The sequence below is a fragment of the Pavona decussata genome, unplaced genomic scaffold, assembly GCF_977016875.1.
Source record: "Pavona decussata unplaced genomic scaffold, jaPavDecu1.1 SCAFFOLD_2, whole genome shotgun sequence".
Lineage (NCBI taxonomy): Eukaryota > Metazoa > Cnidaria > Anthozoa > Scleractinia > Agariciidae > Pavona > Pavona decussata.
Genome location: NW_028145426.1, coordinates 2,836,030 through 2,862,500, shown reverse-complemented (window position 1 = coordinate 2,862,500; position 26,471 = coordinate 2,836,030). Strand labels below are relative to the sequence as shown.

At 37.7% G+C, this 26,471-nt stretch overlaps 3 protein-coding genes across 6 annotated transcripts in view; 1 reads left to right on the top strand and 2 right to left on the bottom strand.

The window, feature by feature from the left end:
- LOC146490037 (scavenger receptor cysteine-rich domain-containing group B protein-like) overlaps positions 1 to 2,648 on the top strand; it is an 8,156-nt gene extending 5,508 nt beyond the window's left edge. For both annotated transcript variants that reach the window (XM_085125297.1, XM_085125369.1), the window contains one exon: positions 1 to 2,648. This exon is cut by the window's left edge and continues 186 nt beyond it. In XM_085125297.1, coding sequence (XP_084981423.1) covers positions 1 to 113 — 113 coding nt within the window. In that variant the 3' untranslated portion in view covers positions 114 to 2,648.
- A 101-nt stretch (positions 2,649 to 2,749) lies between these two features.
- On the bottom strand, positions 2,750 to 11,291 carry LOC146490036 (pancreatic secretory granule membrane major glycoprotein GP2-like). Of its 2 annotated transcripts, XM_085125123.1 has the most exons (6): positions 11,216 to 11,291; positions 9,664 to 9,875; positions 6,696 to 6,870; positions 6,118 to 6,251; positions 4,364 to 4,742; positions 2,750 to 4,018 (listed from the first exon to the last, which is right to left on the bottom strand). In XM_085125123.1, the coding sequence occupies exons 2-5, from the start codon at positions 9,725 to 9,727 to the stop codon at positions 4,369 to 4,371; spliced, it is 747 nt and encodes a 248-aa protein (XP_084981249.1). In that variant the 5' UTR covers positions 9,728 to 9,875; positions 11,216 to 11,291; the 3' UTR covers positions 2,750 to 4,018; positions 4,364 to 4,368. The 2 variants fall into 2 exon arrangements, with proteins under 2 accessions (XP_084981249.1, XP_084981310.1); XM_085125184.1 differs by lacking the exon at positions 11,216 to 11,291 and having other exon boundaries at positions 9,664 to 9,992.
- Positions 11,292 to 13,997: 2,706 nt separating this feature from the next.
- On the bottom strand, positions 13,998 to 19,304 carry LOC146490035 (pancreatic secretory granule membrane major glycoprotein GP2-like). 2 transcript variants are annotated; one of them, XM_085091438.1, is made up of 4 exons: positions 18,897 to 19,302; positions 17,109 to 17,414; positions 15,429 to 15,793; positions 13,998 to 14,129 (listed from the first exon to the last, which is right to left on the bottom strand). In XM_085091438.1, exons 1-4 carry the CDS (start codon positions 18,985 to 18,987, stop codon positions 14,124 to 14,126), a joined length of 768 nt encoding a protein of 255 aa, XP_084947564.1. In that variant the 5' UTR covers positions 18,988 to 19,302; the 3' UTR covers positions 13,998 to 14,123. The 2 variants fall into 2 exon arrangements, with proteins under 2 accessions (XP_084947564.1, XP_084947504.1); XM_085091378.1 differs by lacking the exon at positions 13,998 to 14,129 and having other exon boundaries at positions 14,158 to 15,793; positions 18,897 to 19,304.
- Between the last annotated feature and the right edge of the window lie 7,167 nt (positions 19,305 to 26,471).

Sequence of the window (26,471 nt, the reverse complement as noted above, 5' to 3'; positions counted from 1 at the left end):
GTAACGTCAATTGCCAAGGCAACGAGAATTCGATATTCCATTGCGAACACGCAGGATGGGGAAATGTTGTGAACTGTGACCATTCAAATGACGCTGGAGTAAAGTGCTATTAAGTTTTTATAGTAACGTGCAATAACAGACAAATATTATAAACTTGGGCTCAGTAAGTAAGCCCAAGCGTAGTGTGTGAGGCCGGTTACTGATCACAGATTAGAAAATGTAGATCGTAGGGAAAGAAATGTCTATAATTTTTCAATATAAGAAATAGGTATCTTCACCTTCATGGCCTCCTCAGCTGTTCTGCTCGCTTTAGAGCCAATTTCACAGAGTTTTTTTATGTACAACTTATTTAGGTTTGGCAGAGTTTACACCAGAGATCATTATGAATGGTGGACTTTTGTGTCCTGTTGTAGGGCGGTCTGGTTATAAAGACAAGCACTAAAACGACAATTCGCTCAGACCAACTATCTTCGGTAATGCGGCTTTCAAGGCACACTAAAGAAGGGTTCGTCCATGCTAATCATCCGCCTTGCACCGAACTACCAAACGCATAACCAGGCGCACTACAAATGTTCGCCGACTGAAAAAAAAACGGTCATTCAGCTTAGTTACTTTGGCTTGCCACATGAAGAGCAATAGAAAACTCGAAAATCATAGAAAACAGCCTCTGTTGTGTTCTGGCTAGTTTAAATGTGAGACAATTTAGAAAACTTTATTCTTTGTGATTTTATAAACGCTTCGCGACTCCGCCCAATACGGAATATATTTTCTCCCAACTAGCCGTCATTATAAGGCCGTAATGTCGTCTCAAAATTGAATTGTTTTTTATCGCGATACAAACTTTTTGTTGGAGAAAGAAAACGAATCAAGGGCAATCGTGCGCTGATTGAAAGAGAAATTCTTATTTTAGATAAACTGTAGCCATGGTAATATCCGTATGCGAAATTTTTTTTCGCGGCCGCTTATTTCAATTGTTTTTTTCTTTAAGTTTTATGTCAAAACAAAGAAAATGCATAACTTTACAATCAAGAAAGTACCAAACGTTGATGAAATAGACGAGATACTAAACGTTTTACCAACAAATTTTATTGAAATTTTTATTGAAAATTTGTTACCGCCACGATAACACCATGAAGAGGATAAACAACATGTACATGGAAACGTAGACTTAAGCTAAAGCAAATTAAAAAACGAGAAAAATAAGTGAAGAGGTCATAGAAGTGAAGATAAATATCTTTTATTTTGAAACATTGTAGAAATTTTATCTGTACGATCTACCGCTTCTTTCAAGTCTGTAATTTACTCGTCTCATACTTCTGTACTTTTCGCATTTAAATGCAAGAGAAACCCTGCTAACTGTTTTAAAGGAGGGGTCCTTGAAATACGTATCTAAATATTACCCAGGCACCACCCTTGCCCCTATATTAGAATCCAGAAAGTACTGTAGGACTGATTTGAGGTAAAAGATGTTTAGTAACTTAAGTTCTGAGCTCCCCAGCTGTCGTTTTCCGGGTTGAAGTCTAATCCAGCCCAATGTTTTAGCCCCCCGATTCATGAAAAGCACTTAGCTGAATTCATGAAAGGTGTTATTGATTGTGGTTTTAAATGATAGCTCAAACTAAAGTTAATCGTTTGTCTCACGATTGTGTCACAAAGGCGTGGATAGCAATGTCCCGACCGCTATACTGCTGGTCGTCATCAGGTGATTGTGTCGATTGGCTGTATATCAATATAAGTAGCACCGTATTTGATGGTGATTGGAGCATTATGATCCCCGCTTTGGTTTTTAGTAATCAGAGGAGTTTGCTCAGACTCTACATCTCTCATCAGTCCGCTCTGGTACCGATCTGCTGATGTGAATTGCAATGTATTTGCTGATGTTGTAAGGGTGAAGTCTTATGTATCGTCTTTTTAACCCTATGGGTGTACCATGGTGTATCGTGGTCAATAAACGTAACCTTGTCCCAAAGCAGCTCGGCGTCAACACTTAGATCACTCTAAGGACGAATGAACTAAGGACACTACTTGTGTCAGACTTTAAAAAGGTCAGTATACCTTGCTGTTAAAAGCAACGGGAAAGAACCTCTGGTGTCTCTTTCATATCATCTATATAGATATCATCTATCTCAACCACCTTATCAACTCACTTTTATGAAAAAGGAAGCGATGGGAGACGAAACAGTTTTTGGGGATGGCCTAAGATCATCCAGCACCTGCATACTGCTATTAAAATGTTAACTAGTGCAAAAAGGTGTTTACACTAAAAAGATACTGATTTCCGCAAAAAAATGAATTTAATCTGTGATGTAAAGGGTTATATGCGTAAAAAAGAACTAAAGCAAGTTCAATGTGTAAGGATTCTTTGATATAATGTACTTTATTGTGTAAAATAGTTCCTTACGCTGGTATAGAGTGTTATGGCTCAGCGTTACGCTTCATAGGCTAAGGAGAAGAACTCCAATTGCCCGATGCTGGAGTTGCCTGCCAAGTGTAAACATAAGCATATCTTTGTATCACTTTCAACTAAATCAAAGGAAACTCTTTCCAAATTCTTACATCTTTTCTCACAACTTTCCGGAAATTAAACAAGTACCTTTTTGTGTATAAAAATGGTTCTGGAACACCAAGAAGACACATCAGGTAATTTTCTCAAAGGGATAGAAATTCCGCTAATATGTAGACTTAAGCTAAAGCAAATTCATCAATAAATTCTGCGAAAACGAGAAAAACCAACTGAAGAGGTAAAAAGTGAAGATAAATATCTTTTATTTTGAAATATTATGGAAATTTTATCTGTACGATCTACCGCTTCTTTCAAGTCTGTAATTTACTCGTCTCATACATTACGAGATGAAATAACATACTTCTGTACTTTTCGCATATAATTGCAAGAGAAACCCTGCTAACTGTCTTAAAGGAGGGGTCCTTGAAATACGTATGTAAATATTACCCAGGGACCACCCTTGCCCCTATATTAGAATCCAGAAAGTACTGTAGGACTGATTTGAGGTAAAAGATGTTTAGTAACTTAAGTTCTGAGCTCCCCGGCTGGAACACCAAGAAGACAGATCAGGTAATTTTCTCAAAGGGGTAGCAAATCATAACCGGTTTGTTGGTGCTTTTTCTAAGTTCCAAAGGAAGGATTTCAAAAAAATCAGGTCAACTTTTTCACGATGCAATTCGCCGACATCCCCAGAAAATAGTTTGTCACTAACTCATGGTTTGAGAAAACAAATAGAGGTGCAGGTAAAAAAAAAACGTATTTAGGTTATCACGGGCAGAGGGAGACAAACTGGGAACCTGACGGAAGTCGAACTCCAGACATTCAGCAGACCGATCGGAGGGCTGCTGAAGGGCTTTGTAACTGTCAAGCACTTACCTATATGTCATTCAAAATTTGTTTACCTGATTTCAAATCGACTGATGGTAGGGCCAAGTCTGTGTGCAGGTGTTCCATGCGCGTCGATGAGGCACAAGTTGCGACCGAGGCAAGGATCTCAATGATGCAAGAATCTTGTGTCGAATGCTTGCTTATAAGTGCGGCGTCAGCTGATAAGGTGACAACAATTCGATATTTCAATGTAAACACGCCGGATGGGGAATTGCTGTAAAGTTAACTCTGTTCAGTCATATGACGCTGGAGTAAAGTGCTACTAAGTTTTGATAATAACGTGTAAAAAAACAAAAAAAAATTATAACCTCGAGCTTTGGATACGGAAATGGAGTACATATTCCATTCGTCAAGTCAAGTCAAGCGCTATTAGTGGAGCTGTTACACTAAGTGATTTTTCCTTGCAGCTTTGCTCTCAGCCTCTTCCCTTATTGACGGAGGTTTGTTTTCGCTCGGTCATTCTTTTATGTTTTTCGCTTCTTTATCAGTCACCATTCAAATTCTCAGGGTAACTTCACACATTTAATCGCTTTTAAAGACACATTACAACTTTGATTTTGAGTTAAACTTGACTCCTCCTCTAGTTTTCTTCGTTAACATACTATGGAACGTCTTCTGGTTTATTAACTGAGAAGAAAAAAAGCAAAATGTTACGGGCTGACAGAAATCACTTAATCAAGGCGGTGTAAATTTCAACATTTCAATTTTTTATTATTAGTTAACGTGGCACTAGTAAAGATATTGTCGTCGTAGACGTTTCGTACCAAATGAGACACTCAAACCCGGAAAACTCGCTTTACGTATCATGTCATTACCAACAAATGACGTTAGAATGTTTTCTTTCAGTTATCGTACCATAAAAGGAAAGAAATCGTTTTTTTTAGTTATACTATACAACTTAGATAAACGGATACGTACAAACGGATCAAAAGTTTAAAATTCGGAAAAGAGAAGCTTAGATAAAATAACTACCTCACTCAATTTTGTCCACAAAAGCGCATAGGGCAAGCAAAAGTGGGTTGTAGTTTGTACACATAGAACCTGCCGCAGTTTCGAACCTTTGCGTCTTGAGACCATCTACACGCTTTAGAGCGCCAATGGAAACAAATTTTGCCACTCACAATCCCGTCAGTCATATTAGGATGTGCAGAGCTCAGCCAACCGGTGACTACAGTTGCACATTTCCCGGATGTAACAGGATTGGAAGCCATTTGAACTCCGGCGGGATCCACGAAGCGGTACCATCCGGGAGAGAGTTTATCATCACAAGCTGGGGAGTTGCCCCTCGGTAGCTGGAAGGATGACGAGCGACTTGAAGAATTAAAGATGGAGTAACCAAGACACTCTAGTTCTAAATAATGACAAAAAAGTGCATAACTTAGTAACTTATCAAAATGTGTATATACTAATAAATAGATTTAACAATTATTCCGCGAGAGCGCGTTGGATATGAGATGGTTGATAGCCATTACGGAGCGCGTAGTGCCCATTTGACTATAATCATCCCATATCCAACAAGTGTGAGTGAAACTATTACTTTATTGAAAAAATCAAGAAATATTGCCAGAGCTTGCTGATTTCTCTTTGCAAGAACAACCAGAATACAATTCAATAATCACTATTTCTCTGGCATGGTAACATGGTACATATACCATGGCCGCTAATCCAATCAAATCATGGCCTGAAATTGCTGAGGTTTTTAAGGGCATACCTCAAGAAAATTGGACACATTTTGAGATTTTCTACATAGAAGGAATATGCCAGTCAATAACTAGATCTAGGGCATATTAAAAGAAATTAGAAGAATATAAGGTACTGAACTGTGTGAAAAAGAAACCTGTGTGTTTACTTTGGAAATAGACAAGGAACTAACTTCTGCAAAATGAAACATGACTTCCAATTCAACAAAATGAAAAGGAAAGCGGCATTTATTCACTTTATCGAGTGACTGCACTTAACTATCAAATCACTCTTCTGCAATAGGCCAAAGAAAAATCTAGGGGTGCTGACTTGTTCTGAGTTCACACCGCTCCAAATTCAAGCTAATATTCTTCCGCAGATAAATGATGCTTGAGAGAGTGACCAAAAACTAGTTAACCAAGAGGGGAACGGAGAGTGAGAAAACCACTTACAATAAACTTCCACTTGCGAACACTGTGATGTTTTAATTTATATCCTTTAATTACACTACATGAACACCTGAGGGAAGGAGAAAGAAGGCCTCTCAAAGACAGCTTGGCACAGAACAGTCGTGAAGGAGCTAATAGAGCTGAACTGCAACTGAAGCTCCATTGAGAAACTTACTAAAGACAGGCAGGGGTGGAGAAACATCGTTGCTCCCCTATGTGCCACTAAAACGCGACAGGCAGTAACTAACTAGGGGGGGATTTCCATTCGTCAACTGGCCGGCCAGTCTGTAAATCGAATGCGAAGAGATGGTGCTGCAAAAACTTTAAAGACAACCAACTTGAAAATAGTACGCGCTGTTTTGAAGGAATTCGAACTTCTACGGTAAAACTTATATATCCTTCAAATTGGTACATCTCGTTTATGAACTGAGCCGGTCTGGCCGCTCAGTTCTGACAATTGGAAAACGCCCTAGCTAACCTGAAATCTAATCAGCACCTAATGACAAAAAAAAAGGCCCCAATGTCTGAAACAAGCCAAAGAGAAGCCAAGATTTGTGATATAGTAATACAGCTCAGGAACATTAGTTCGCTGCTTACCCTCTCCTATGAATCTGTAGACAACATTGGCCCAACTTTTCCCTACGTAATTATCGCAGTTAGAAGACGGTCCGTAGCTGTCATAGGTTAAAGGTGCTGTCACTCCGCTCCAACATTCTCCGTAAAACTGGATGCTACAAGAAAAAATTGTTGTTAGTATGTAATTTTTGTTTTCTGTTGTTTCGACGTTGTTGTTGTTGTTGTTGTTGCTTGTTTGTTTGTTCTTTTTTTTTTTTGGCATTTTCACTATCTTCATTTTAAAGTTAAAAGTCTTAGACCTTCAAAGTCTTATTAATGTGTTGTTGAACCATTTTCCCGTTGCAAAATTGTTTTCATAAGGTAAATACATAATCCAGGCTTCCCTAGCTACGTGGACGCTGTAAATTAAGTAAACAACCAATTCAACGCACGACCAAGATGGTGACGGCAATTTTTTGGTTATAACGTCAGTGACTCTCCAAACGAATTACCTCAAAACAGTAATCTTTAAATGAAGATCAACAATGAAAATGGCGATCAAATTCAGTGCACATAACTTCATATTCTATCACAGTTATATAGAATGTAAATGAATTTACCCGAAGTACATATAATTCTTTTTCTTTGCTTCTGAGGCGCAATCCTTGACAACCTGTTGCAAGTTGTGCCAGTCCAGACCACCACGATAGTTGGCAAGTAGCTCTGGAAGAGCTCTTTGATTAAGGGGACCTTTTTTATCCCTGAAGCAACCAACCTTGATATACTGTGGGAAACCTAAAATGAAATCAGTTAACCGTTATGAGGTAACATACACGACATGACAGTTTACTGCCCTGTCGTGCGTTAATCACAACTTCCGAAAACACTTCTGACCCTTCCATTTTACTTACACAAATTCAAGGGAAAAAATTCGATTATAACGATTCTCTAAGCAAAAACGTTGAAAATACTACAAGTCTGAACAGATACATTCATCTGAGATTGTTTGTTTACGAAACGGTACCAACAATAAATTCAAAACTGACGCTTTTGTAAAAAAAATTTTTCGGAGCCGAAAGTTTTGGGAGTTTCAGGAGAAACGGACCCCCAACGAATTAAAATGCACCAACGCATGACATTCAGTTTGCAAGAAATATTTACAAAACGGAGACAGTCACACAGATTTGGAAAATAAAACGACATGCATGGTAACGCCGTCAAAAAGTGATGTACAACAAGCCCATCAACCAAAATTATGAATATTCTTGAAACAATCAACACTCAACCGAACCAAGACCTAGGCCTTGGATTTACTCACTACACGACAGTTCCTATGCCCACATGAAATGGGGCCTGACACAAGTATGAACATAAATGTAAATATAGGCATAGGCTTAATTTTCCTTTTTTTTTTTTTTTTTTTTTTCGTCCGCTTATGCTTGAAAACCAGGCTTTATGATGAATCAGTACGCTGGTGTTCAAATTGCTCAGGATGGACGTTCCCCAGTTTGGAAGCAAACGCAAAAAATGTAATCACTGCAGTTGTACCGCCGACCGGTTAGCTCAGTTGGGAGAGCACCGGAATAGCAAGAGGGATCAAACTCCGGCTGGACCAACACTCGGGGTCTTTAAATAACTGAGGAGAAAGTGCTGCCTTTGCTCTGACATCTGCAAATGGCTAGACCTAGTTTTCTCGTATAAGGACGATAAACCAACCATAGGCCTCGTCTCACAGTACTTTCACATGATCTGACTCTGTGGGACGTCTCTGGCAGTGACCACCCTTAGCGTCTATCTAAAAAATTCACATTCACTTTGGGGGCATTCACAATTCGTCATTTCATTAATTGTAAACTGCGCCACGAGCAGTCTGGCAAAGTCCCCCAACCAGTGTTGTAAATTATCCCTGAAAATCTCCAAGAGGGAGTGGATAACATTATAAATGTATGAATGTACTTAGGTCAGGTGTACGTACCTGTAAAAGAGACAATTAAAAACTGAAAAAGGTTTACGAACTAGACAAAACGTCCTGCTAACACAAAAAAGTAAACAAGAATGGTTGTTGTAGCCCTCGTATGCAAACTCGGTAAGAAATGCATGGTGTTAACGGAATTTGGGTTTCTTTCTCATAGACCGGCAATATGTAGTTGTAAACTAGTAAGTTTAGCAATGAAATATCTTTTTTTTTTACCTGAGTTTTATACACGTTGGGTCAAATTTCATACAAGAATGCATTACTGTAGTTCAGAATGAACTATCCTGAAAAATATTGAAAAAAAATCCGTTTCAGATTGACACCGGCTATCTAATATTTCTAGTGTTTCTTTCTTTCCTTCTTTTTGTCTTTGTGTTAAAATAACGGCTTCGGCCTATTCTTAAGTCTTTGTTAAGAACGAATTTGGCGTTAAGCCCCTTAAAAATTACCAAAATCGCAATAAAAAACTGAGATACTAACTAACCACCATTTTTTTATTGGCTTTAGCATTGAGGTGTCATCAGGGGTTTATGAAGTTTATTCTGTCAGACATCAGCAAACACAGACGCATTTGTCTGACCAATGTCTGTCAGTTTGGACAGATCTGGTGGTTTTATTGAGGAAACTTTTGTCTTCGCTAATTTCATGTTTTTGACTCCTTGTGCCTCCTGGCTACTGTTGTTCAAAGAGCGGATAACTCCATCCAGTGGATAAATCGCTATCCAGCGGATGAAATGCACTCCAACCAATACATTTTATCCGCCGGATAGCGAATTAAACGCTCTTTGAACAACCGGGACAAGGTTATCAGTGGAGAAAGTTTGAATAAGGCTACTCGAGATTTTGAACTCCTGAGAATTCATAAGTAATTAAATATCGCCACGTTTTGACGCGCCAGCTTCAAGCGGCTTCAGGACACCCATTTAAAAATCAAACAAGCGTTTCATATTTCTAGTGATACATCCCCCTTCGATTTTCATCTTGACAAGCCATTTTTAGGACAACAGTTATCAATTTAGCTTATCTTAGTTTGTACCGTTGAACACCAAAATGCGATTTCACCAAAACACCCACTTTTATTCAATGACACCAATAAGGCTTGATCTTTTTATTCGCTCCCCATTATTTAATCATGTCAGCAAGACGTACAGCACGTGGCGAGAACTCATAAAATCACGTGCACAAATCAGTAATAAAAATATTACAGGCGGTTTTAATAACTCGCATATATCGTCCGGTGCACCTGCAATTGATATATTCTGTATGTACTTTTCGCGGCATAAGCGAAGACAAACGATTTTATATTTGAAACAATATACTCAGCCACAATTTTTGTTTTTCTTTTTCTCAAAGACAATCCACGATCGCTCACATTATGTCTTAGTCAAATTTTTGTCTGACAAAAATGTATTTTATTTGTATAGTTTAACTAAACATGACTACATGTTACGTAAAGGGCTTCAGTGTGTTTATATCTTTAGACGCTTATATCAGTTAAGCACCTTTAAGTAAGCGAAGTCCATTTCTTTTTCCCATTGAGCACAACACTGTATGCATTAGCAACAAACTCGATTTCTGATACATGAATTTAACAAGAAAGTTATTGTACAAACCTTTTAAGCTTGATGGATAAACAATGCAGAGTAGAGCAGCGACAGCACAAATAGAGTATTTCATCGTACGGCGATTGAGGTCGAGGATATTATGGGCGGTTAAAGCTGAGTGGAACTAGAAAAGCGTGTATGGGTCAGGTGAAGTGCTTCAGAATCAGCTGCGAGACCCCGTAGGCTTGAATGACTTGTCAGCTGTCCCCGGTCAGATAAACCTGTTAAGAAAAATGTCGAAACTCTCTGACAGATCGATTAAACCTCGTGTACGTTCAGGAAGAGGGGGAAAGTGCTGTTTTCTGTGCTGCTATAAGAATTGACTCCTATCTCCCATAAACTAATTACACGTTATCCCTATCTAAACTAATGCACTTGGCTTAAACAAAGTTAATTATCGCCGTTGCAGTATGTGTCCTCCGGATATTTGCATAACACGTCATGTATGTTTAGTTCACTTTTACGGAGTTTTTGTGTGGCTACAAATTGATTTTTCTGTCGATGTTCAATGTAACGCCGTTTAAATATGTTTTGTTAAAATATATATTCCTACATTGCAATTCTCGAATTCTCCTTTTAAGAGAGAGTTATATCGTGTGAAACGAATATTTTATGTAGCAGTACACGACTGTCGTGTTTCTTGTCAATTTTGAATTTTAAATCTTTAAAATAAAACCCATTTTTCTCCATTTCCCAATGACGAGGGCTTTTGCATTAGATGGAGCTATTTAGTTGTTTAGAAAAGTACCAAGCTCTCCCCCTGTTTAAAGGTTTTCGGGGGAAAATGCGCGAAAGTGCAGAAATTAAATCGTCTTACATAATTCCCTTAATCTGCATATTAAAGGCAGCCATTAATGACACCTGTAGTACAAACGTATTTAAGTCTATATTCATGAAATGAAGTATTAGCGCAAGGCTGTGTTAATCCGAAGACAATCGACACCAAAACAACTCGTTCTTTTTCGAACATTTCATTCCGTTCCCGTCAAATTTAGAATTTACATTTGCGTCTACACAAAGCTAGGAAGAGAAGCCGGTACTGAAGTTTTAACCTCCAACAACATTAGGTAATTAGCAGTCTTCCTATACCTTTCTTCGTTTTAGTTTGTAGTATAATACCTGGCTAGGGACTCGCAGTGTTCAGGGAAATTGTTAATTGTAAAAACAAAACAATGTTTTAATTAACATTGCGGTCAAAGTTATTCACTCACCGTACATGGAAATTTTGTGCCAGAGGGAGGAAAGGAGGGGCCCGGAGGGGGAGGGGAAGCCTTCCCTTTGAGTCAGAATGAAAAGAATCGAATACCTTGCCCTTTTTACTCTTCCTTAGCATTTTTTATCATATTCCAAACCCTTCTTTTGGCTTTGGGTCCAAACCATACGACAAATTCTGCATCTGCTACCGATTTGCTTCGTTAGTAATATAGTATTACTTTAAAAGTAGTGCTTTTCTTTAACTTTTGCGACAGTGGAGAGTAAGAAAGTATATTACTCCAGAATCTTTTACAATAGACAAGTTTTAAGTCAAAACTCCTGTAAAACAAAGCATGTCTTTTTTTACCTGACTTCACGGTCTCTCTTGGTAAATGGGATATCGTGAAATATCACGACGTATCATTAAATGGCGTTACCTGATTTACCCTCACTTAAAAATGGCGAGAACTTAACAGCCGAAAAATAAACAACATAATAACCTTAATTATGATGGAGACGGATTGGCTGGACTGCAAAAGATATCATCTTAAAGATAATAAACACGTCTTTTTAAAAGCAAACAGTGAAATAAATAGTAACTGATTAATATTATTGTGAGCGCATTACAAACTACGAGTGAGTTTTCTTCATATCGTCGAGTCAGAAGATAAATTAAATACATATATAGGTAGTTAGAATCTTTAGCGCGAGTTTTAATACCCTACCCTTTAGGACAACAATAATTTAAAGCAAGTCTCTTCCGGTTTCTCAAAACATCGATTTTTCACTCTACTTTTTCCAAGATTTTTATGATAAAAAGAAATTTTCATGTTTTTTCGGATCGCGACCTCAGCACTTGTTTAATATCATCCCACGATTTAGCGCCTGTGTGTTCTACCAATGTAATTCGAGACTAAAAAATGAATATTCTAAGACATATTTTGATCCGATTTAGAAGGATTTCCAAAAGACTCGAGCATCATTCCCTTAACATTTGAAGCGCCGTTTTGGAGTATGAAAGATTAGGGATAATTGTCATCCGAGTTGGTGTGAACCTCTGATGAAAGTGAGGCTAAGTGCAAAGTTTTTCATATGATTTTAATTTTAGTTTCGTTTGCATACGAATGGCAACTAATTTTCATAATAAAAACTTTGCAATAATGAGGTTCACTGCAACTCGGAAATGGCCCATTCCTATGCGATTACCTTTGGGACAATGTATAAACCAGTTTATCAAATTGGCTCTAAGGTACCTTAAAACTATCCTCCCCTCCATGTATTGGAAACAAACTCCATACTCACTCAAAATACCACCAAGCCTTCCTTAAATTTGGCGAGAATTTTATCCGGCGCTTTATCGATTCTAAAACCATACAGACAAGAAAATGAAATAAAGGTCAATTTGCATCTTTTGCAGTGTCTTTAAAATAAATGCGAATAGTCCTATATTTTTATTTTAACAACCTTCTCACTCTAGAGGTTGTGTTTTCGAATGAGCGCCGCGTTTTTGCTTAAAGGTGCTGCGTTTATTAAAGGACGGAGCTTTTTAGAATTTTTGCTCTTATGTGTGATTTTGATTGAGGGCGGTACTTGATAAGGGAAGGCGCTGGCACTCGAAGTAAATACCACATACATCAGTTAATCGGCATTAAATAACAGAGTGTACAGGAAACATTTCTGCGTCAAGAATATTACGTGATAAATAAGGTACTAAATGACATAAGGTGCGGCATCGCCTTTATTGTTTAGAAGGATAAAAACTACATTAGCCGCGGCGAATTGCTTTTCTTTTCTGTTGTAAGAAACTCTATTTAGGTTAAAATGAAATGAATTATTTATTTAACGTTTAAAACAACGTACGTACCTCGGGTTTCTCTCATAGACGCCGTTTTTTAGTAAGTTTGCTTAATGACGGACTTGGTATATGTTTTCAAAAAACGCTTTTGTGTCTTTTATTCCCTTTTTAACGGCATTAATTATGACCCTATGGTATGGTATGTATGGTAAGACGGCTGTTATTATATATTAGGAATAAGGATAAATGCGTCCTTAATTTTTAGTTCAGAATGGTATGCGAACCAGCGATAATTTCATTTATGCCGAAAAAACAATTAGTCAGAAAACAACCCCAAGCAGAAGTAAATAACTGTATGAAATTCGAAACTTCCCTGATTTTCTAAAAGTAACTAGGAAATCTTTGACAGCCGGCTGTAGAGCTGTTATTTTATTCCCGGAAATGACAGTCACGTGAAGGATCTTCCGGGAGTTGAATCCGCCGCGGCACTACTGTCGATATCTTTAATTAGGACCTTCAAGTTCCCTTTGAAAAACATCCCTTCCCCCGCCTTAAGAAATTTCCTTTTATAAAGTTCGCTAGCAGTTCTAATGAAGTTTGAAAAAGGACATGGAATACACTGACTGAACTCCAAGGCACTGCAGGTATCGTAGCATAAGCAAAGGATGCTGTTCCCGCGACTTTATTGCCGCAATGCAAATCAAAGCAAAACAAAAGATGGAAAGAGGAAGAGTATTTAAGAGTGGAATCGTAACAATGGTGAAATGCGAGAATGCAATATAGACTCTGCACTTACTAAAATAGATAACTACAAGGAACCCAGTCTAAAAGTAATATCGCACGCCGCTTGAAAAGTTTTAATAGTCTTTGGGAAAAAATAGAAAGAAGTCAGTGATAAAGAATAAAGTAACGCTGACAAATTTATAAACATTTACGTATTTGGTTAACAATACTTGGCGATACTGCTTACATACAGCTTCCTAATCCAAGAGTTATTCCGGAAGAACTCAACCTTGAGCTAAACAGACCATGGAACAGGTTAAGTTTCAATGTAAAATGAACTTCAGAACAGAGTTTTTTCTTGTGTTCCTTTGATAAAAATAAATGCAATATTTGGTTAGCTCTGTGGTATATAACGGCTTAAGTATACTTTTTAAACGTGCATTTCAGTGACTAATTTTCCATCTAGATCAGTAACTCCAGAAAGGTGGTTTAGTGCAGGGAATTGTTTGGACACGAAGAGTGTTGGAATCACGTTTCTTTCTTTGGGTAAGTGTGTTCTATGAATCGAAAGAGGGTCTCTTTGTTGGCAACTCGGGAAGCAAATAAGTACTGAAGTAGACTTACGACCCGTTTGAGAATTGTTTTATTTGGTTTATTTAGCTTTCAAAAATTCGCATATATTTTACTTTCATTCTTAATACAATGAATATTTCTTGCTTATATATTTTTCTTTTTCCTTCTTACATCTTCGAGCAGCTCATTCCTAAGAAAATAATGAATATATTAACATGTGGATGATAATAAATGAAATAATCAAGCATTAATTCTGAAATATCGATCAAAACATGTGATTTAGTCCTTGATATCATTTAGGCACCAAGTAACTCTATAGAAACAGGACAAATAAAATAAAACGGTGAAAAATACAAACTTGTGTAACTTTGATTGCGTTCGACCTAGCGATGAAAATTGAAATGTTAACCAACAGCGATTTGACTGCGGTTTGTAGTGACGACATCGCAGAGTTTTGAAACCTTATGCGACGTAGCTTTAAGGGGAAATCGCAGCTAAACTGCACTGAAATCGCCGCCAGTTTACACTTGCGATTTTCATCGCGAGCTGAACGGTCCTTATGATTCTGAATCCCGATGTTGTCGCTATCTTCTTAATCAATACCTGTTTTACCCGTTTCGCTTGTACACCGATGAAAATTGCTTTGATCTGTACTATATTAGCGCAATTTCATTATCGTTTCGCAGAAATTTTGAACAAAATCAGACATGATGCTACACGGCCGGTATCTTGCACTGCACTTCATGTCACAGCAAAGTGGCAAAATAAGTACAACTCATTAGGCCCCCAAACGATGGGCTACTATTTTAAAGTCACAAGTATGCTTTCAGAGACCACACGTCGGCCAGAGCTTTTATCTTGGTATCTGTAACATGAAGCGACCATGAGTATTGCTACTCCTCCCTGGATGGGATGCTAGTCTATCACAGGGTTACCCTCAGCAGCTTCTGACCAATGCCCTCTTAAACAGCTGAATGAACAGGGACAATGTGGAGCAAAGGTTCTTGTCAAAGGAAACAAAACAGTTACAAGGCCTAGGGTAATGTTTTGAACCAACAACCGTTAGATCTGACGTTCCGGCAACGTGCTCACCAATCACCAATGCGCTTACACACGGCCGTTTAAGCCGCAGCAATGACCTTCTTACAACATAACATCTTCCCAATTACTACAACACCACACCACCATGATCACCGAAACATTATTGATATTCAAACAGATTCTCCTTACTAGTTACGTTAGAGATATATGAAGAAAAGTACGGAGAACAGATCGGTTGATACTGGAACTTAAATGGAAAAAGAAACGTGTTAAAAACATCCCCGGCAGCCCTCCCTTTGCTGTGCTTGATCAGGCAATATTACACAATGTTGAGTGAAATTTTGAATTGCCTTGAAATTGGCTTTACAAAGCTTCTACATGTTGTTCTTGAAACGTTTATATCGCTCAAAAATAAAACTAAAATAGCATCCTTTTATTTATCACTTACTAGATTTCCGTTTCCACAATATCGTATTTGACAATATGGCGCTGACCTAAGCTTGTACACGTAAAATCCAGCGCAATTACGAACTTCAGCTTCAACCGACCTGTAGCAGCAGTCTCTGTTTTGAAGAAAGCAGATCGTTCTAGAAACAACTCCTTCCTGAACTGAAGGAAGATCTCCTTTTAACCATCCCGGTACAATGGTCCCGCACGTGAATGGACTGGGACACTCACTGGCCATAGCATTTCCGGCTTCCCCTTGGAATCTGTACCATGCCGAAGGGAGACTGTAGTCGCAAGCCGCCTCTGGCGTGTAGGGATGGTGAATTGAGCGATCAGGCGCATCGAGAACTTTATAATGGCTGCATTCTATGGATCAGATGATAAACATTTTCAAAAGACTTTCTTAAACTTTAGAACCACAACGAAAGTTTGGTAACTCGAGGACAAGTGCATGGCAACATAAGTGGCCAAAATGTTTGATTTTCACCTCGACTATTCCACCTTCCACCTCGACTATGATGGGTGCATTCTATGGATCAGATGATAAAAATTCAGACTTTCCCTTAACGGGGTGATGGCAACATAAGAGGCCAAAATGTTTCATTTTCTAACTGATCATGAAATATTAAACTCCGTTAACGTTCCACCTCGACTAGAATTCTTAACCATTAAAATAAAAGTTATTAAGAAGTTTTTTATGTCTCTCAATTTGTTATTCTGTATTATTGTTCTTCTTTTTTTTTTTTTTTTGATTTTCTATTGTTGTGGTTTTTGTTGTTTTGTTTGTTTTTTCTGTCTCTGTTTTTCCTTTTTTTTTATTTGTTTGTTTGTTTGTTTTTTTTCTTATTTTATTTTGAATGATAACAAACGTGACCAATCCCACGAAAGCTGTTAATCAGCAGCACTTCTCTTTGGCGCCGTTTGATTTTTTTAACATTTTTTATTTATTTGACGCCTCGGTAGTGAAGGTGTTACAAGACGAATCATCTCATTTCTTTTTTTCATATGTTCACTTATTTTATTTTATTTTTCTTTTCTTCAATGTTTGTATGGCTCACTGACGAATTGTATATAGATTTCTGCAAACTGTAATTAATTCTTGTAAATTAGTCTTCTCACTACCCGCCTAGATTAGCTCTAGATACTTGCGGGTTAGATGCTTTGTTTATGGTGGAAATGCACTTAGCTACCCAAAGCTAGTTTACCAGCATTCCACTCAGAAATAACGGGAAACAAATAATAATCAAATCGAACATAACATGTTAAAAATCCCTACTGGCAGGAGGCAAACCAGCTGGCTATTTTATAATACAAGCGTGGCCGAGGCGGGGCGTGAACCCGGGACCTCCGGATTCAAAGTTCGGCGCCCTTGCTTACCACTGGGCCACGCGGTTAGTGTTGTCTTTGGATTTTATGTTAACATTTTTGAATAAACTTGAAAACTTGAACTTGATAGGTTTATGAAAACTTTATTCCCTCACTTCTATTGAGTCAACAATAGCTCTCGTTAATGCAAACGTTTTCTATTAAACTATGCCAAGACAAAGCAGCGCTTGTGCTTACTGCTTTAGCCGAGAAATGGGCGTTTACCATGGGTCTTGGAAGTGCTACAACTCAAGGCAAATCTTAACCAACAACTGGCATTGAAGAAAGAGGTACCATTTTTGTGTACAAACCTTACCTTCAAAAACAAGCCGATAAACAAAGTTGGTCCTGTCCTTGCCTACGCCTGATACACAGCGTTTTGACTCCCCGTCTTCATTATAGGTTAAGTGAGCCTTCGGTCCACTCCAGCATTCACCATAAAACTGAAGTCCGAAGTATATGAATCCAGCTTCCTTGACTTCCTCAGCGCATGCTCTGATGGTCCTATTCAAGTTATTCCAGTCTATTTGGGATGGCCATCGGAAGTTCTTAACAAGAACAGGAAGAGGCCTTGGAGGGGATATGGTGTCCTTAAAACATCCCACTGGTTCAAATCTAACATCTAAGAAGATGAAATAATAATAGTAACTTACATTGATCTTTTCTACCAGCAAGTAGTAAATCTTAAATGTTTCTCGCCAAAGTGATTAAAATTAAAGAAAATAAAAAGAATATTATAAAATCATAACGAGAAAAAAGTAAGTGAAAAATGTAAAGGCAACAATGTAATAATTTGACTGAGGCGTTAATCCTTCCGCAATGAGCGGTAATATAAGGATAATTGTAATTTAGTAAATAGAAGAGGTTTAATATCACAAGACTTAAAATGTAGTCTATCATGATAATAATAATAATAATAATAATAATAATAATAATAATAATAATAATAATAATAATAATAATAATAATATTTATCCAGGGAGCCCACTCGCCTTGGCGGTTTTCAGTGGGGCCCTTCAAATTAAAAATAAAATACAAAATAACAAAAAAATTACCTAAAAAATGATTTCACGATATCAAACGAATTTAAAAATAGCTAAACAATCAGAAAGTGCATCATTCACAACCTTTTAAGCTTTGCCTTAAAAAGGGACAATGATTTGCTGTATTTAATGTCATTGTCTAAGTTGTTCCAGTCCTTAGAGGATTGATGAATGAAAGTTTGCTCGCCCCAATTGATAAAAATTATTTCTTTGAAAAAACCTTCCGTCATTCTATGAAGACGATAAGAAAAGTACGCCATAACAAAAAATATTTCTTAGAAAAGCAAAATATATGTCACTTTGCGTGCAACAATAGCGGCAGAGACTGCCATGCTTGGATTGGACTGCTGAGCCACATCCGGCGCTGCTCTCAACAGAAAGACTGACCCAACAGGGCGCACACCATTGTCTCCCGAGACTGAAGGATCCCTACTACTACTACTACTACTCGAAACCAAATGCAAGTCTTCAGTATTCCTCTGATTATTTTAGTACCTGCTAAACTGGACTCATGATCCTGGGACATTAAAACCCCTAGGCGTATGCATTTGGCAATACTGGAGAGCTTTAGAATTACTCTTACGTCAAACGGCAAACGACAGAAATGACCACATGGCATGTTTATCTTTCCTTTGCCGCTCGCTGGTTTCAGCTTCTCAGAAAATTTAATAGTTTTGCGTTAGTATGAAAGGCCAGAATCTTGCGGACACCCTCGGGACCACGAATTAGTGTCCTTAATAGCGGGAGTCCGTAATAGCGGGAATTTATTTCAGTCAAACGTCTGTAATCTAGTTTTGCCGGAGACTTAGCTGCTGTCCGTATTATCGGAGTGTCCGTAATAGCGAGGTGTCCGCAAGGCGAGAGTTGACTGTACTTATTATTTCAAGAAAACATAAACACAAATTTCACGTTTGCCGTTTGCCATAAACGCGATTCAAATCTCTCTATTAATATAAAGAAAAACGAGGTTCTCGCTATATCATTTTAGACAAAAGGACAACGCATCTTCTATCTTTCTATTTAATAGGTTTATGCCTCTGTAAACAATTTATAATCCTCACCTTCTCCGTCGACAAACAAACTTGATTTTTTGTGCCAGGCTATTACCAAAACAGTGGCGGCCACGAGTAATCTAAGCAATGATACTTTCATCGTGAATATTTTTGTTAAGCCTAAAGGATTGATCAAGGTAATGCTACCACTCCCTCTATATTTTTTATCTTTTTTATACTTTCATCTACCTAATTCATTATGCCTCGAGCGCCTTCAACAAACAAACCAAACAATGGCGGCGTACGCTTTGCTATAGTTGTCAAAAGAATCCTTCACAAAGAAAAACTCGGGATTGTGCACACGACAGCTGCTAATAACGAACAAGCCCACTGTTTGAAGGACACATCAAACATTCGACCGCAGCTAACGATATCGTTTACTTTTGTTCATTAAACGATAATATTTTAAGACTAAATTTTAGCAACTTTTAAGGCACTCGAGAATTCGGTATCTTCTTTATTACAAATACTATAAATATGGATTTACTTAGATTTGTTATAACTTCCATTTGTCGCGTGATAGGCAAGACTTGATAAACAAATCGTGTCTTCTTTATTTTCCTTAATTTAAACTATTCAGTAAATATGCCAAAAAAAATTGAAGTAAGCTCCTAAACTGTGTATCTTGTAATAATTTCAGACAAAGCCCGCTACAGGTGTAGGATCAAACCTCATTAAAATATCAAAACTAATAATTGAAAAACTGGACAAGAAATCGTGTCTTCTTTATTTTCCTTAATTTAAACTATTCAGTAAATATGCCAAAAAAATTGAAGTAAGCTCCTAAACTGTGTATCTTGTAATAATTTCAGACAAAGCCCGCTACAGGTGTAGGATCAAACCTCATTAAAATATCAAAACTAATAATTGAAAAACTGGACAGTTTTGTTCCTTCCGTCAGAACTTTAAAGCGTTTTCGCTCTTTACAGTTAGCAAACTTCAGCTGCAACTTCAAAGCCGCTCTCCTTAATTGGACAAAATGTTTGCTTTTTTTCTACACAATGATAGAATCTGCAATCTTTCCTTTCAGAGTTTAAATATTTTCTGTTAATTCTTTCTGTGATCGGGTAAAAAATCTATCTCTTGAGTAATCATTGACATAAACTCGTTACAACACCTTGCCTGTGTTTTATCGAAACTACACCCATTATGATCTAAGAATAATATAGTATGATGATCACGAATTACTTTAGTTATTTCAAAAAGAAGGCCGCCATGGCGGTCGGTCCCCTTTATTGTTTGGCTTGGGTTTAAAACATAACTACAAACTAAAAATTGAACGACATGAAGTAATACCGCTTGTTGTTTAATCATAACCGACAAAGGAGTCTTCCAGATGATAAAAAGTGTCTTTTGAAACCCATCGGAAAGTGGGAAGCAGTTCAAGTGTGATGCCGCAAGACCTACTATCCATTTACCTGCAGGTCGCTGTCCGGTCCGACTTAAGGCCTGCAACAAAGCAGCTCCGGCCAACATTAGAACTGTACTGGTCTCAAAATGGAATCAGAACAGAATATTCAAACTATTTCTGCTTTTCAATATAAACAATGCCGATCTTCCATCGTAAAAAAAACTTCCTGGATGGCATTGAATTACGACAAATATTGTTGGTGAAAACCCACACGAGCAAAATTGACTATGTATCGCTTTACAATTTATTTACTTAACCACATCACCTCCAAATAGATGAGGCGTGTTCTACACGAAGAATAAAGAACAAGAAGCACCGTATAGCGTTACCAACTTTTTTCCCACAAAAGTGCAGTTCAAACGTCCAGCACGAATCTTGATTTCAGTGACGACTAAGTGTGCTTAAGGCCCTGTTTACATTGTAAGCAGACCACCCAGGTAGGCGAGTTAATCAAGTCGAGCTAAAACACAGCCCTCCTTTACTCGTAAATTTTATATCCTAGTAGGCTATGTCCAAGTCATTGACGTGTGTCGTGGTGTGGGAAATGGGATTGTCTTCGACAAATACGCTCTAACTAAATTATCTATAATTGTACTTTGTCGATTTTCAACAACATATTCCGAGATTGAGACTAAATAAATTTTCGGAAACGTTCTCTATCGTTTTTGATGGCCTTCGAACCTTTTTTATTGTTATTATTTTTATTTTTGTCTGAGTTGTTTTTGAATGATTTTGCCAGAATGATAGCCCCAAGTCAAAACTCGTAAAAAGCATTTACCCGAAAAAATACAATGTTACTATTATTTGTCGACAGGTAAAACGAATTCGAAAAACTGGGACCGTTTCCCTTCAAAGTTATGTCCACATTTAAATTCAAAGGAAAAATCGTTACTACAAATTAAAATGGGTAGCCAGTGCCCTTGTTTTGACCGTTCAGATACAATAAAAGACAGCCCGATTCGGTGGATAGTGCGTTCTACCAGCCCGTTACTCGCAGTGTACAACTTCTATACAAACCCTTTGCTATGGTGTTTTTACAGATCGGTTTATTTTAAGATACGCATGGAATAGTATCAGTTCAGTGGTTGACGTGAGAATTATGCAAACCATAAGACTAGTTAGTAAGGCTCCCGTGGGAGACTGACTTTGTGCGAACTTCAATCTAAAAATAAATAGGTCTATAAGAACGCCGTTACACGAATATAAAGGAATTGCACGCTCCTGGTAATGGGCTCCTGCTTCTACCATGCAAACACTTCAATGTAGTGTGTAAAAAAAACTGTAAGTCTCAAGGTAGCTCGGTTTTGGCGAGGGATCCGGATTCCCGGGTACCCGGATCACCTCCTAATCTTATATACATAGTGAATCCGCAACCGGAATAGGCCCCCAATGTAAATAGGCATAGATTATAAGCCTTTGACAAATGTCCGCGAAAGTTATATTTTTCACGCAAATACAAGAACTATCATACAAATTGCTTTCTACCTCGAACTTGAAAATGGTATTTTTTTGTCGTTTTGTGTATGATGGCTAGACTGATTTTGTTGGCTTCCTGATTTCTCTTTTGTTGAAAATGGAATCGCATCGCAAAAAGTTTAATTCACATCATTCGGGAAAAAAATTGCTACTATTTACAAGACGAAGTAAATGCAAAACGACTTATCTATCCTTTACAAGGGGTAATTTCTTAACATGGTATGAATGAATAACATTAAAACTGTTTAAATGTTAAAAACTACTTAAGAGCGGTTGTCAGTAACTTTCGAGAATCCGGCGACAGAAGCGAAAATTCGAATTTTTTTTTATTTGCCCCAAAAGACCCTTTTGGTGAACTATTTTCAAAAATAATATTCAAAAGTTCCAGCGAATTTTTATTTTGGCAAAAATTGGGAAAGTTCGAAATCGGCCAAAACGCGACCGATGGCCCGATTGAAATTATGCAAATTAGTACATTTTTAAAACTCTCGTTCAAGACAAGGTAGCGTTTTCTCGAGTTGACACTTTCACAATCGTTTTTACATCCCTTGCGCTTGCTTCTAAACTATATTTTATCTCCACCAGAACATTCTTTCATTTAAAGTTGCCCACGTAAAGAATACAATGTTTGCTATTCCTTAGATAGAGTGATTTTTGCCATATTTCAGATGACCATATCATCAAGGGTATACAAATATACTGGTAATGAAATCACTTTTTTGAACGGGCAATTGTTCTTATTTATCATGTTAAAATATTTAGTTTGGCCCGTGAAAAGCGAGCGCGCTAGGTCGAGATGTGTGGAATGCACTTTGACACAATTCGCCATTTCAGTACTTCATGTTCCTCCTGTTACTTTGCACTTATCAATACACTTCACGGAAGCTTTTAGATAAAAGCCAAGGTCTCTGTGTTCATTTCATGCTGTTATACACGTAAATAACTAGCTTCAGACTTGAGTGCTCCCCATATTAGCATTAGGTTATCAAATGATTCCTTTCAGGTAAAGTTTTCGAGTTTATATTGAGCCGTTCAAGCGAGATGAAAGAGCCGTTCGCAGGGAAATAACTTGAAATCAGTGAAATTTATACCCTGTCTCTCATATCATGCTACACTTCCAAACTACCGTTATTATTAAGCTAGAAATTGTAAATGCTCCCTTTTTACGTGACCTAAGACAGAATTTGCCTAAAATATTACGAATAAAGTCCACCACAAGAAAAAGCTGGAAAAATCGCGCACCGACGTAAATGTAAACATCAGCCGTTTCTCGACTTGCTACATGGATGAAACGCGTCCGTTATTTTACCTCTGTATACATTTATGAGCAGAAAGTAGAAACAAAAAAATCTTCTCTATGCCCATCTGTATAAATGCACTCGCCAATCAGGCTTTGATTTTCTGTATGTTTGTCGAAAATACTGAAGAATGGTGCAACATAATAATTTGTTACTAACTACTTGACTCACTCAATCACAACCGGATACATGTAACACGACTGGAAACTAGATATAAAGAAACGCTCTTACTTGTCTGCAATCGTTACTCACATTATATCTGGCGATATCACATCCCCGAGGCAAGGCTGAAAATTGTCTCAAAATCCGCATATTAGAGATTCAAAGTTTTGAACAACGCAACAACTTTCATTGCGTGACAAGTGAAATGTGATACTCAAGCGCGCGAAAAGCACCGGAATAAACAATGTCAAGATTCGCCCTTGTGATGACAGTGCGAAAATGATTTTTGAAATTACAAGAAGAAATTGAGGCAAGTCAAGGTCTGCAAGGTATATTTAATGGACTGAAACAATAATCATGGAGTTTTCCTTTTGTGAGATTCACTCTGTATTGTCTGTGCCGGATTCTCATCAATAAAATAACATTACAGGAAAAGTAAAACCGAAATTAATTTAAATCAAGTTAACAAATTAAGACCTTTTGAAACCTTAATGCAGTATTTCAATACTATCCTCAAACAAAAAGCAATTATATTTAGGAGAGTGAAGTTTGTCTTTCGCCATGGATCAACGCGCAAAAGTTGCGGATCAAGCTCAAAAGGTGCGCAATATTTGCAATGTGTTATACGGTTAATCAATGCAATGAGGACGTTCACCATGAATGGAACGAAAAAAAAAAACTTCTTTTTAGGTTAACCTGTTAAACCTAGCTTTAATGTCTGTTTGAGATGAGTCACTGATGGCGATAAAATTTTAACTGGAAATACACACCATTATTCTGCATTATTGCTTACGGAAGGGCTGATCAAATTTTAAGATAAGAGTTTAACCTTAATTTATTTTCTTGCGCGCGTGTTCGGTCGACTATTCGGTCTAAAAGACGATGTTATCTCTTACGGGCCGTCACTGTGTAAGTCTGACGTTGTCATTGTTAAATCCTCCTAGCGTGCTCCAGAGTATCCACCATACGAACAGCCTTTGACAAGGCCAGTGAGAGTATCTTTTGAACCTGTGTACCATAGTCCAGTGATTGTTCAATTTATAGTGGTTTTTATATGGCATGGTTGAAGATATAACTTAATTGCGAGTTCCACTTGGATTGGGTTAACCCACGGTACATGCATTGACAATGACAACGATTCTTTGCTGTTCATTCCTCGGTCTCCCTTCGTCGTTAAGGTTTCTGACTGTTCCAGTTCACACGAAGGCCTTACCTCTTTCGGTGGTGAGAGCATATAAAGACGAACGGAAAGTTTCAATCGTAAATCATAATTCCTGGAATAAAGTCAAGTAATGCATAGCAGTGGATTCCTGTTTAAAAAAATAGGGAAAGCCAGAGAAAGAAATAAAATGTTCTTTCATGCTCTCAGTTTCGCTCAAATGAAAACACTTTACCTGCCCTAGCAACAACACTATTTCGTCCTGAATTTCTTTATAGGCCCGATCTTTTGTGCCTTTATAGGTGCGAGCGAACGTCCTTTTTGCATTGATTAAGCGTAACACATTACAAATCTTGCGCATTTTTTGAGCTTGATCCACACGGAGAGGTGTCATGGCGAAAAAAAAACTTCACTCTCCTCCAAACTTTTTGTTTGAGGATAGTATTGAAATACCGCATTGAGGTTTCGAAAGCTCTTGATTTGTTTACTTTCATTTCAGTTAATTTCGGTTTTATTTTGAGGAAAATAAAGGTTGTTGTTGTTGTTGTTGTTGATGATGACAATTCGGTACAATCCCTAGGAGGGGGGGGGGGGTGGGGGGAGAGGAGGAAACATGATTTTCGTTTCAATCCGGCAATCAAATATACCTTGCAGACCTTGACTTGCCTCAATTTCTTCTTGTAATTTCAAAAATCATTTTCGCACTGTCATCACAAGGGCGAATCTTGACATTGTTTATTCCGGTGCTTTTCGCACGCTTGTGTTTCACATTTCACTTGTCACGCAATGGAAGTTGTTGCGTTGTTCAAAACTTTGAATCTCTAATATGTGGATTTTGAGACAATTTTCAGCCTTGCCTCGGGGATGTGATATCGCCAGATATAATGTGAGTAACGATTGCAGACAAGTAAGAGCGTTTCTTTATATCTAGTTTCCAGTCGTGTCACATGTATCCGGTTGTGATTGAATGAGTCAAGTAGTCAGTAACAAATTATTATGTTGCACCATTCTTCAGTATTTTCGACAAACATACAGAAAATCAAAACCTGATTGGCGAGTGCATTTATACAGATGGGCATAGAGAAGATTTTTTTGTTTCTACTTTCTGCTCATAAATGTATACAGAGGTAAAATAACGGACGCGTTTCATCCATGTAGCAAGTCGAGAAACGGCTGATGTTTACATTTACGTCGGTGCGCGATTTTTTCAGTTTTTTCTTGTGGTGGACTTTATTCGTAATATTTTAGGCAAATTCTGTCTTAGGTCACGTAAAAAGGGAGCATTTACACTTTCTAGCTTAATAATAACGGTAGTTTGGAAGTGTAGCATGATATGAGAGACAGGGTCAGTAAATTTCACTGATTTCAAGTTATTTCCCTGCGAACGGCTCTTTCATCTCGCTTGAACGGCTCAATATAAACTCGAAAATTTTACCTGAAAGGAATCATTTGATAACCTAATGCTAATATGGGGAGCACTCAAGTCTGAAGCTAGTTATTTACATGTATAAAAGCATGAAATGAACACAGAGACCTTTATCTAAAAGCTTCCGTGAAGTGTATTGATAAGTGCAAAGTAACAGGAGGAACATGAAGTACTGAAATGGCGAATTGTGTCAAAGTGCATTCCACACATCTCGACCTAGCGCGCTCGCTTTTCACGGGCCAAACTAAATATTTTAACATGATAAATAAGAACAATTGCCCGTTCAAAAAAGTGATTTCATTACCAGTATATTTGTATACCCTTGATGATATGGTCATCTGAAATATGGCAAAAATCACTCTATCTAAGGAATAGCAAACATTGTATTCTTTACGTGGGCAACTTTAAATGAAAGAATGTTCAGGTGGAGATAAAATATAGTTTAGAAGCAAGCACAAGGGATGTAAAAACGATTGTGAAAGTGTAAACTCGAGAAAACGCTACCTTGTCTTGAACGAGAGTTTTAAAAATGTACTAATTTGCATAATTTCAATCGGGCCATCGGTCGCGTTTTGGCCGATTTCGAACTTTCCCAATTTTTGCCAAAATAAAAATTCGCTGGAACTTTTGAATATTATTTTTGAAAATAGTT